Source organism: Trachypithecus francoisi, unplaced genomic scaffold (genome assembly GCF_009764315.1).
Source record: "Trachypithecus francoisi isolate TF-2019V2 unplaced genomic scaffold, Tfra_2.0 Lachesis_group20, whole genome shotgun sequence".
NCBI lineage: Eukaryota > Metazoa > Chordata > Mammalia > Primates > Cercopithecidae > Trachypithecus > Trachypithecus francoisi.
In genome coordinates, this window is record NW_022681466.1 from 37953829 (window position 1) to 37966867 (window position 13039).

Consider the following 13039-nt stretch of genomic DNA (forward strand, 5'->3'; position numbering starts at 1 on the left):
GAGGCTGAGGCAGGAAAATGGCATGAACCCGGGAGGCAGAGCTTGCAGTGAGCAGAGATCGCACCACTGCACTCCAGCCTGGGCAACAGAGCAAGACTCCGTCTTAAAAAAAAAAAAAAAAAAAAGAGGCCGGGCACGGTAGCTCACGCCCATAATACCAGCATTTGGGAGGCTGAGGTGGATAGATCACCTGAGGTCAGGAGTACGAGATCAGCCTTGCCAATATGGTGAAACCAAATCTGTACTTAAAAATACAAAAATTAGCCAGGCATGGTGGTGCATGCCTGTAACCTCAGCTACTTGGGAGGCTGAGGCAGGAGAATCGCTTGAACCTGGGAGGCAGAGGTTGTGGTAAGCCGAGATCGTGCCACTGCACTCCAGCCTGGGCGATAGAGCAAGACTTTGTCTTAAAAAAAAAAAAAAAAAGCCAGGAGCGGTGGCTCACGCCTGTAATCCCAACACTTTGGGAGACCGGGGACGGATCATGATGTCAGGAGTTCAAGACCATCCTGGCCAATATGGCCAAACCCCGTCTCTACTAAAAATACAAAAATTAGCTGGGCATGGTGGTGCGTGCCTGTAGTCCCAGCTACTCAGGAGGCTGAGGCAGGAGAATTGCTTGGAACCGGGAGGCAGAAGTTGCAGTGAGCCGAGATTGTACCACTGCACTCCAGCCTGGCGACAGAGTGAGATTCTGTCTCAAAGAACAAAAAAGGTGGGTAAGGGGGGCAGTAGCGTGGGTGGAAGGGAGAGGGAGAAAATTACCAAGGAGAGAACACTGTCAAGAAAAACTTTTGCTAATAGTAGAGAAAGAGTGACAAAGCAACTGTGGTAAGTTGTTAGTAAATTGGTGAATCTGAGCAAAGAATATATAGAAATTATTTGTATTATTTATGCAACTCTTAAAAACTTAAAATTATTTCAAAACACAAGTTTTTAAAATAAGTTAAAGGCCAGGTGCAGCGGCTCACACCTGTAATCCCAGCACTTTGGGAGGCTAAGGCAGGCGTATCACGAGGTCAGGAGATCGAGACCATCCTGGCTAACACGGTGAAATCCCGTCTCTACTAAAAATACAAAAAAAATTAGCAGGGCGTGGTGGCGGGTGCCTGTAGGCCCAGCTACTCGAGAGGCTGAGGCAGGAGAATGGTGTGAACCTGGGAGGCAGAGGTTGTGGTAAGCCGAGATCGTGCCACTGCACTCCAGCCTGGGCGATAGAGCAAGACTTTGTCTTAAAAAAAAAAAAAAAAAAGCCAGGAGCGGTGGCTCACGCCTGTAATCCCAACACTTGGGAGACCGGGGACGGATCATGATGTCAGGAGTTCAAGACCATCCTGGCCAATATGGCCAAACCCCGTCTCTACTAAAAATACAAAAATTAGCTGGGCATGGTGGTGCGTGCCTGTAGTCCCAGCTACTCAGGAGGCTGAGGCAGGAGAATTGCTTGGAACCGGGAGGCAGAAGTTGCAGTGAGCCGAGATTGTACCACTGCACTCCAGCCTGGCGACAGAGTGAGATTCTGTCTCAAAGAACAAAAAAGGTGGGTAAGGGGGGCAGTAGCGTGGGTGGAAGGGAGAGGGAGAAAATTACCAAGGAGAGAAACACTGTCAAGAAAAACTTTTGCTAATAGTAGAGAAAGAGTGACAAAGCAACTGTGGTAAGTTGTTAGTAAATTGGTGAATCTGAGCAAAGAATATATAGAAATTATTTGTATTATTTATGCAACTCTTAAAAACTTAAAATTATTTCAAAACACAAGTTTTTAAAATAAGTTAAAGGCCAGGTGCAGCGGCTCACACCTGTAATCCCAGCACTTTGGGAGGCTAAGGCAGGCGTATCACGAGGTCAGGAGATCGAGACCATCCTGGCTAACACGGTGAAATCCCGTCTCTACTAAAAATACAAAAAAAATTAGCAGGGCGTGGTGGCGGGTGCCTGTAGGCCCAGCTACTCGAGAGGCTGAGGCAGGAGAATGGTGTGAACCTGGGAGGCAGAGCTTGCAGTGAGCAGAGATCACGCCACCGCACTCCAGCCTGGGGGACAGAGCGAGAGTCTGTCTCAAAAAATAAATAAATAAATAAATAAATAAATAAGTATAAAATAAGTTAAAAACAAAAGCATTTTAAAAGGGGGAGGGCTTGTAGAGGAAAATGCATTTGACATAATTGCACACGAATAAGAAAACTATTTAACTAGGTTAGAAATTATATGTTGCAGAACAGAAATAAATAAGACTGGATTGGTAAAAAGGGGCCAATGAATACAGGGAGTTGAAAGTCACACCAAGGGATTTAGATTTGATACAGAAGAGAAATGCCAAGCTGCTGAAGGTTTTACTACATGAGAGTAACAAAGTGAAAGATACTTATCATAGGGCTTGAAATCTCAGTTCAATTTTTAAATTTTGTTTCTTTTCTTTCTTTCAGATACCTCAAAAGGGAATTGATATAAGTCTAACAACACAGAAGGAAATAAAAGTGCCTGTGATTAAAGTGCTTTAAAATGATTAGCCACTTGGAGCATTCCTCTGGGGACTCAAAGGCAGAGCTTAGTCTCCTGAATCAGCATTAGAAATTAGTTTAGCCCAATAGATGTCTCACTCTCTACTTGACTCATGAGGTCATCCTGAATATCAGCCTTAATTATTTATTTCTGAAAGGTGGTGCAGGTAATACACGAAAAATTTAGGGTTCAGTGCTGGGGAGAAATACCAGATTTTTATCACCAGGGTTTGGAGAGATTCGATACTTATACAGGACAGAATAGCTAATGCAGATGGATTCCAGTTTCTAAAGAAGCAACCTGTTCTAACAGTGGTATAAGTTAATGTCTAGAATCTGCAGTTAGACTCCCCAAATAATTTGCCATAAACATCAACATCCCCTCTCTTTCTTGCCACCATGGTCCATGAATAACAAGTAACACTCATAAGCTGCCAGGAACAGACAGAAGAATAAACGGGTCTTTGAGCTTCAGTCCCTGTACTCAGGACCATTGGTTAGTTTGTGTAGCCTACAAGAAACAAAGCCTACCTTTCTAAGGAGTGAAGGAAGTTAGAGACGCTATTCCGCAGGCTCACGTCTGCCACGTGGAGGGCCCCACACACAACCCCCAACATGGTGTCAGGTCGCTCAGCCTGAAAGGAGGAAGAAGAGGGCAGATCAAATGCATGGTCACTTGGCACCACAGCCTCTCAAATGAAATCGGGTTCACATTTGTTGTGATGAAACAGCTAGCAATGAAAATCTCCATTCTCACTGCCCAACTGATTTTTTAGATAAAAATGAACACATTCACATCTAGAATTTGATTAGAGGGACCATTTGAAGAGAAATGAAAAATTTCTTCTTCTCTCCCTAAGACTTCCGCTGAGCCAATCAATGAGTAGCTCAAAAATAGGCTTCTGACAGAAATAAATTTAAAGACACAACGATTTGGCTACTGATAATCTCAAAGAAAAACGGTTTATAGCCAAACTTTGGACCTCCAGACAAATTATATGAATCTAATGATTTTATACAAAATCTTGGATAATTTAGCATAGCCCCAGGAATTAAGGAATAACTGATACCTCTTGATTTAAATGAGGCCTCTCTCTTCAGCATCTGGTAGATACAGAAGTTGGCAACTATGGACCAGATTTAACATTAAATGAAGAAAAACAAAGAAATTCAATCTCTGAATACCTCTCTTCAAATATATGTCAGGAAGCAATACTAGAACATAAAATGACTGTGTTACACTAGCACAGGAATCATCAGAGTGCCAAAATTATACTAACTCCTAGATTTTTCCAGGTAGATCAAGAACCATTTACATTAGAATCAAACAAATTTCATTTAGTGACAGAGATTGAGCACACAAGTCTATAAAAACCCAATCCCAGCAGCTGTTTGTGCAAGTGGAGAAATACACACCTGTACTTTTTCTGCTATCAGTCTGTCCAGCCAGCCAGTATCAATTCTGTTCATCTGAAAGCTTTCAGTCTCTAACAATTTGATCAGGTATTCAACTGTAGTTCGAAAGTCACCCCGAATAGACAGCTCCTTCAAAGCCACCACCATGTTTCTGGGAGAAGAACAGAAGCCAATCTGTTTCAGAACAAACACTTTAATGTTTTTCAATCATTTTAAAGAACTGTTTGGCCAGGTGTGGTGGCTCACGCCTGTAATCCTAACACTTTGGGAGGCAAAGACAGGCGGATTTGGGAGGCCAAGACAGGTCGGGAGATTGAAACCATCCTGGCTAACACGGTGAAACCCCATCTCTACTAAAAATACAAAAAGTTAGCCAAGCGTGGTGGCAGGTGTCTGTAGTCCCAGCTACTTGGGAGGCTGAGGCAGGAGAATGGCTTGAACCCGGGAGGTGGAGCTTGCAGTGAGCCGAGATTGCACCACTGCACTCCAGCCTGGGTAACTGAGCGAGACTCCGTCCCCCCACCAAAAAAAAAAGAACTGTTTCATTCCTTTGGAATCCTGAGAGGGAAGGGAGAGAGGTAGTTCCAAAAACAAATAAGGGTGCACATGTTAAGTGTGCTCCTTCATGTGCATTCCACAGAGAAAAATTCGCAAAAAGTCAGTAAACATTCGAATTCTAACTGATATTACCATAAGAGCATCAGCTAATCAGATACATTTCATTATAATGAGTACAGAACAAATTATAACAAATTATATGCAAACCACCCTCAGTTTTTACTTAGTTAAGTTTCCCTTATTCCATTCATTTATTGTTGGCTAACAAGAATTAGGGCATCAATTCTCCCTATCCTTAAACCTTATTTATTTTATGTATAATTTACATACAGTAAAATATACTTATTTTAAGTATACAGTTCAATGAATTTTCCCAAGTGCTTAATTTAAAGATTTCCACACAGTGAAGCAACTCTCTGGGTGCAGTCATATATCAGGAAAGTGGGACTGTTTTTTTAAACTGCATTTTGGATATCTATGCAATGATTTGCTGATTACTTTTATTACTTCCCAGTTAAGTGCAAAGTGATCCAATTTTAGCAGAATTTCAAATACTATGGGGCTTTTCTGTATATTTATGCCCAGTGTCTATCCTGCACGGGACAGGTACTTACTTAAACAAATACTAATTATGTAGTTCATACTAATAAGACACATATTATGACTGTAAGGAAGAAAGAACATAAATACAATAATCACTTTCAAAATATATGGCAGAATATCATCAATGCCAGTGACAATACTTAAGCAAAGTTCTGGAGAGGTTGTAAGAAGGGAGAAATTCACCTCCCTACAGTTTCATGAAAAATGTGGAATCTGACATAGGCTAAAAGTATAGCTGATAATTATAACTGTGACAGGAATCATATTCCAGGTGGTCCAGGCATTCCGTCAGCCTAAAATATTATTCTGTTGCCCACCTCTGTCCTCCTTTCTATGTCCTCCTTTGACTTGACTTACTTCTACAAACTTCAATTATCAATCTAGATGTCACTGTCTTCTGGGAAATCTTCCCAGACCCCCTCCAGACTGAGTTAGTTGACTCATCTGTATGATCCTATAATGCCCTTAAATAATCTGACTATCATCATCCTTACTACATTGTATTTTAACTGCCAATTGTCTTACACCCTCTGGATTGTAAAGTTTTGTGAGGACAGAGATTCTATTTTGGACCTCACTGTATTGCCAGAACCTGTAGATAGTAGATAATCAGTAAATATTTGTTTAATAGAATGAATGAACGGGCCTGGCACAGTGGCTCACACCTGTAATCCCAGCAATTTGGGAGCCCAATGTGGGCAAATCACTTGAGGTCAGGAGTTCGAGACCAGCCTGGCCAACATGGTGAAACCTGTCTCTACTACAAATACAAAAACTAGCTGAGTGTGGTGGCGGGCACTCCATGTCAGAAAAAAAAAAAAAAAAAAAAAAAGAATAAATGAATGAACAGAGGAAACAGCAAAAACAAAAAAGCAGAGAGAAGAAAATACAGGTTGACAAAATTAGCCACTTCGTGGCTTTTTGAATATGCATACCCTTGATGGCCTGGGCAGTTTCATGAGTGTTCTTAAAGTGAACACGAAGATTGGAACCTCCTGATTTGCATGATTTCCTGGGGTTCTCTGGGTCAAGTGAATAGCGAACCATTTTCACAGATTACCTCAGCCCGCTTAGGGAAAGAGCCTAGCTAACTTTTAACAACGAGAATATAAAACTAATGTTGTCATTATAGTCCTACTTTTAAGAGCTAGCAGAAATCCATATTTTGATTTCAATCTCCTGATTTTTTAATATTGTCAAATTAAAAAAAATTAACACCCTGTGAGCTGATCAAAACACATCTGTACATTGAAACTCACCAGAAAGCCAACAATTTGCAAGCTCTAGTGTAAACCTTTTTCACTTTGCAGAGCATAATACGGCAGTGAATATGCTTAAAAGGCAACTTCATACCAATGTTTTTTTCTGGTAGCAGTGTTTTAATTTTGAAAAATTCCACTTATAGTTTTGAAGAATGAGAAGAAATGTAAAGGACAAAATAGAGAAATAATGAGATTTCCCTACTTCTAAAAACAATATTACAAACTAATTAATCAAGGCTGGGTACAGTGGCTCATGCCTATAATACCAGCACTTTGTGGGGCCAAGGTGGGATGATCACTAGAGCCCAAGAGTTTGAGACTAGCCTGGGCAACAAAGGGAGACCCTATCACTACAAAAAATTTAAAATTTGCTGGACATGGTGGTGCACACCTGCAGTCCCAGCTACTCAGGAGGCTGAGGCAAAAGGATTGCTTGAACCCAGGAGGTTGAGGTTTCAGTGAACTGTGATGGCACCACTGCATTCCAGCCTGGGTGACAGAGCAAGACCCTGCCTCTTAAAATTAATTAATTCATGACATTGATAAAAATATAAAACTAATCAATAAGTGTTTATTAATACAAATAACCATATATTAGGATTAATAAATTGCTAATAAACAAATGCTACTTATTAATTAATACTAATAAACACTTATTAATTACCTACTCCATGTACAGTTCAAAGGTAAAGGGAATGGTATTAAATGTTTGATGCAAGGCAATAAACCATTAAAAAAACAGAAAAGAACTAGTTCAAGTTTCAATTTTGGATAGATATTCCAAAAGATCTAAGCTGTTAAAATCACCTCCTTCAGCCCTATGTTTTAGGCAAGCAAAAGTGCTGTTAGTTTAATATTCATTGTTTATGATTAATAGAATATTATCTAACATTTATGATATAGCAGTTATATTTACCTAAGCTGTTATATACTTTACAGCACACTAAGGTCTCTTATATAAGCAATGTAGACAATTTCTTTATGTCCTTTTCATAATATAAGCAGTATAATTTTATTATTTTAAATAACTATAAGAGTACATCATGGTGACTATGGCTCATAACAATAGATTGTGTACTTGAAAACTGCTAATAGATTTTAAGTCTTCTCACAAGAAAAAAATAAAATAAAAGTCTATGATTTATTTGATACCTAGTTCTTGGCCAAGAATCTACCTCCCCTGAATAACAATACTCTTCCTGTGGAAAAATAAGATACCTTTAAAGCAATCAATTTTATACATTTATCAAAAATATTTGAAAGGAAAAATACTTCAAAAGGCTCAGAACAATAAACAGAAAAACATCTGCCAAGCACTGCATAATTTAATACAACATGAATGTGAGTACAATTAGAAATATTCAAGATTTCTTCAAAAAGGTTGTTCATAGTATTACTTTGACAGCAAATGATTCCTATTCCCATGCTCATACCTTCACTTAAGATTAGCACAAATTTATTTTGTAAAATGCAGTCAAATGCTATTATACTCACGAAATTGCCTCCTCTCTGTTTTCTCCCCAAGAAAAGCAGTGACCAAACTGAGAATCAGCAAATTCATGAAGTCCCCCTGCAGCAGCAACACTGAAGTATCCCCAAACATTCTTATTGCTGCGGAAATTTAGTTCCTGAACTGTTCCTGAACTGGGCTTAAAACCCTGTTAGAGAATAAAGAATGAGACACCATATTATGTTTCAAAGGAAGAGAAGATTTATATATTCTTGTTTAAGTTCTGTGTTAATCACACACAGAAGCAGAGAAGACATACAAAAATGATAAAGGCCAAGGCCCACTGAATGATAAAGGCTACAGACCCACTGAAGACTCTATAGTGACTTAAGTGGGATTAAGTAACCAATGAAGCAATGACCATTTACTTATGTGCTCTGAGAAACCTCTATATTTCTCTCTCCAGAGGAAGTCCCAAGATATTTCAGAAGTATACTCTCAGATACTATCTTAACATTAAAGTTCATTAAAAGGAGGTATAAACCTTTTAAGTGATGGGTTACCTCATCTGGATTTTCACTAGTGATCCGAGCAGCAATAACATGGCCCCTTGGGCAAGGAACATGTGCAGAATCTTCAAAATCAATGGGAGAATCACCCCAGGGAGATACCCCATACATCATACGGATATCCTTGATTCTATATAGAGGAATCCCCATGGCAATCTGAAAGGTAATAAAACACACATCTTTAATTTTTCAGTTACTTCCCTTAAAGTGTAGAGGCTATCAGATAACCTACAATGTTTTTATTTTTGGAGCCACTCCCTAAAACATTCTATTTTTATAATCTGTATTCTACAATCATCAACTCTAAGTTGCTTGAAATACAATATATCACTATAGATAAGTAGTTAGAATATTCTCCACTTCTAAAGAAGTCCCCACATTCCTAATGCAACAGACACGAGTTCTCATGTTGTCATTTCTCCATCACATAATGAGAATGAAAATATCTAAGGGAGGAGTAAATGTTAATAGCTATCCAAAAACAGACAGCTAGAAAGTCTTAATTGTGTCATAATTATCTCTTCCATCCCTGCAAACCACTGGCGGAAGTAAGTAAATCTTTAGTCTTTAATAGGAGCCCAGAAGGTGTTCTCAATGTAGGCAAATAATGTTAGATAAAAATAATATCAAACCTTATCATTAACTATTACTGCTTTCCATAGTATTTGTTTCCTGAGCTGAGAGAAGACAATAATATTGACAGCAAGCACTTTACAAATTATAAAAATATATGTGTGCTACCACACTCTTGTCAGGAAAAACTTCAGCCACCAATCTCTGATGCAGAATTATTTCAATAAAGAACACTAGTAAAAAAAAAAAAAATGAGTAGGGAATAATTATAATACAAAGTTGTGAAGTTTACTATAGTTAAATAATTGAATAAAGCATACATTATTAACATTTATTTCTAAAATATGACACATTATATCAGATGTGTCTGACTAGAAAAAAAATAATAACATTCCTATTTCTGTACTACATCAGGAAAACCAACCCAAACATGCATAATTCATACAGCGTGAAAGAGAAATGAACTTTAGGTGTGACTCAGATAGGAGGTGCTTTTTCTCTCATCACACACTGGTTAAACCCATTTTTCAGGCCTCTCTGACTTCTCTAGGCTCCACAACCCAGATCAGGGAGACTCACCTGGAGCTGAGCTGCAGGGAGATTGACATCAGCCACCATCTCTGTACAAGGGTGCTCTACCTGTAGCCGAGGATTCAATTCCAGAAAGTAGAAGCTGCCGTCCTGGCTGTACAGGTATTCCACAGTCCCAGCACTCACATAACCCACCATTTTGGCAAGTTTCACCGCACACTCAAAGAACAGAGATAAGCAAACATAAGTATCTCACCTTATCCAACTGCTGGACCACTACAGCCTCTCAATGACTCAACTGTTCAGTGTGTATAAGAGCCATCAAAGGCTTTTAGCCACATGAGAGCACATTTCACCCTTTCAGATTATCATATCCCTGGACATGGATGAAAAACTCAATGAAAAATCGGGAGAAAAGTGTATTTTTCACTTTGCATCAAAAGCAACCTCACCCCATCAGACATAAATGCATGCAGACAAAAAAACACAGGGACAGACTCTTGTATAGTTTCCAGTATTTCCAATATGCTCCTCTTCTTCCTAGAAACATAACTAACTAGCTAGAGACTAGACTTCTTTTCTTTTCTTTTTTTTTTTTTTTGAGACAGAGTCTCACTCTGTCTCCCAGCCTGGAGTGCAGTGGCACAATCTCATGGCTCACTACAAACTCTGCCTCCCAGGTTCAAGTGATTCTCCTGCCTCAGCCCCGCAAGTACCTGAGATTACAGGCATACGCCACCATGCCTGGCTAATTTTTGTGTTTTTAGTAGAGATGGAATTTCACCATGTTGGCCAGCCTGGTCTCAAACTCCTGATCTCAGGTGATCTACTCGCCTTGGCCTCCCAAAGTACTGGGATTACAGGCGTGAGCCACCATGCCTGGCCTGGTTAGTGGCTAAGTTCTGACAAACAGACATCAGACATCAGCACTGGTAAGTGATATGCATAACTCCTAAGTAATATATATATTTTTTTTTCTTTTTTTTTTTTTTTTTTTTTTGAGATGGAGTCTTGCTTTGTCACCCAGGCTGGAGCACAGTGGAGCAATCTCGGGCTCACTGCAACCCCCGCCTCCCGGGTTCAAGTGATTCTCCTACCTCAGCCTCCCGAGTAGCTGGGATCACAGGCTCATGCCACCGTGTCAGGCTAATTTTTGTATCTTTAGTAGAGATGAGTTTTCGTCATGTTGGCCAGGCTGGTCTCAAACTCCTGACCTCAGGTGATCCACCCACCTGAGCCTCCTAAAGTGCTGGGATTATAGGCGTGAGCCACGGCACCCGACCCTAAGTCATATTTTGAAAAGGAAAAGTTTCATTCTCTATTCCTGGCTTTTTCCTTCTTATTCACTGGAATGTGGTCATGATAGTATAAGCCAGCTTCAATCATGCAAATGAGAACACACTAAGAACAGCAAGAAAGAAAAGAAAGAAAGGAAAAGAAAAGAAAGAAAAAGAAAAGAACGAACGAACCTGTATCCCAAGATGGCCTCATGGAATAAAAAACTTCCACCAGCCCTGAAAAGCTCACCCCAGACTAGGATGGGAGAGAAAAATAAACTTCTATTTTTTGGGGGGTCCACTGTGTTTTCTGGACCTTTTTGTTATAGTAATTTAACCTGTATCCTAATCGATACAGGAATTATTAAGTGCAGGTAGAATGTTGCTGTTTAAAAATATTAAAATATGAGATGCTAGCTTAGCAAAAGGGTAGTGGGTAGCAGAGAAACAGATACTGAAGGCTGGAAGGGCGATAACCTCCTTGTTGGGATAACATAACATTTGGTAAACTGTTTCCTACAATAACTTGGAATACTGACCACACACCAACTAAACCTTAAAAAAGACGATCTGAAAGGGTCAGAGTGAAGAAAAAGCCAACTTCTTTTGTACTCCCCCAAAGAGAAAATGAGATTATCACCCTGAAGCAACTCAGTGTCAAAGATCAGATTAAACATGCTGCTTTAGTTTCAGTTGGCCCCAAGACAGCCAATATTAAATCGAGGCAAGAGAGATAGGCTAAGCACAGAAGCCAGTAAATAATAGAAGAAAAGTTTCCATATCTAGAAGAAATCTTTGAGTATGATTAATCCAACCCAAAGCTGATTGCAAGCAAATAGCCCAGAAGCTTAGTAAGTATTTGAAGGAATTGTATTTCTAAACAAACCACAAACCTGGTTTTCAAAAGCCTGCGATTGATGATTGGGATATTTGTGCCCTCAATCCTGCACCAGTAGGAAGTGGGTTGTGAAAGTTCTCCCAAAGAAGGCATAGTCTCCAAAGCCCAACTCACAGAGAAAACTGAATGAGGAAGAACTTCCCAGAAAACAATGGTAGGTGCCTTGAAGGACAATGAACAAGGGATTTACTCCCTTATCGCACTTCTTTGGAGTGTGCAGCAGCAGAACCAGGGACAGCCAGAAGGCCTGAGGTAGTATAGAAGGGAATCATTGCAATTCCTACCTAAAAAGGAGGATTTGATAACTGCTATGGACCAATGATTGCTATGTACTTCTCATTTTTCCAAATGAGAATTATCTTGTTCCTATTCAATTATTGTATATTGGGTGTATGGTAAGGGCAGGGGGGGAATGACAATGGGTAAATAACTTGTATTTTGGGTCACTGGCCCATGAAAAGCCACAATACATATCTAATGGAGAGGAATATACATCACATAGAGATCCAGAATCACCTCCAGTAATAACCCATCCAGTTACTAGTAACTAGTTACTAGTAACTGGATGGGACTTCAGGCTGTCTTCCTTGGACAAAGGCTATGTGTGCTCTGAGAGTAGGAGAAAGGATAAAAGGATAATGGGTAGCCAGAGGAACAGACTGAGGCACAGATTACGAAATGCCCTCCAGTGACTTTTCTCTGCTTCATCATTTTAGGAATAAAATTGAAATTTTTGCTGAGCACATGGTCACCCAGTTAGTGACCACAATTCCTAACATCCTTTGTGCTAGGTATAATTGTGTAACTGAATTTTGTCCAGTGGAATATGAGCAGAAGTGATGTATGTGACTTCAAGATCATGCTTCCATATGCTTGCCCTCCACATAATCTTGTGTGAGTTAGCTTAATCATGAAGATAACAATGTCCGAGAGCAAAGTTTGGCAAACTTTTTTGGTAAAAAGGCAGATAGTAATTATTTTCAACTTTGTGGGTCATACAGCCTCTGTCACAACTATTCAATGCTACCATTGTAGTGATAAAGCAGCCATAAATAACACATAAATAAATAAGCATCATTGTGTTCCAATAAAATTTTATTTATAAAAACAGGCAACAGGTGAGCAATAAACCTATTTCTGGTACCAGCTCATCTCTGAACTATGATGAAAGAGAAATAGAAACTTATACCTTGTTTAAGCCACTGTATTTTGCTTATTTATTTATTTATTTGTTTTGAGATAGGGTCTTGCTCTGTCACCCAGGTTGGAGTGCAGTGGCATGATCAAGGCTCACCGTAGCTTTGACCTCCCAGGGTTAAGTGATCCTCCCACCTCAGCCTCCCAAGCAGCTGACAGGACAGATGTGTGCCATGACACTCAGCTAATTTTTGTATTTTTAGT

At 39.7% G+C, this 13039-nt stretch overlaps 1 protein-coding gene across 5 annotated transcripts in view; it reads right to left on the reverse strand.

Moving 5' to 3' along the window:
• ACACA (acetyl-CoA carboxylase alpha) overlaps positions 1–13039 on the reverse strand; it is a 338866-nt gene that overhangs the window by 168737 nt on the left and 157090 nt on the right. For all 5 annotated transcript variants that reach the window (XM_033183814.1, XM_033183815.1, XM_033183813.1 and 2 more), the window contains 5 exons: positions 9512–9682; positions 8354–8515; positions 7835–7998; positions 3918–4068; positions 3033–3136 (listed from right to left, as the gene is read on the reverse strand). In XM_033183814.1, coding sequence (XP_033039705.1) covers positions 3033–3136; positions 3918–4068; positions 7835–7998; positions 8354–8515; positions 9512–9682 — 752 coding nt within the window. The remainder of the gene's footprint in view (positions 1–3032; positions 3137–3917; positions 4069–7834; positions 7999–8353; positions 8516–9511; positions 9683–13039) is intronic.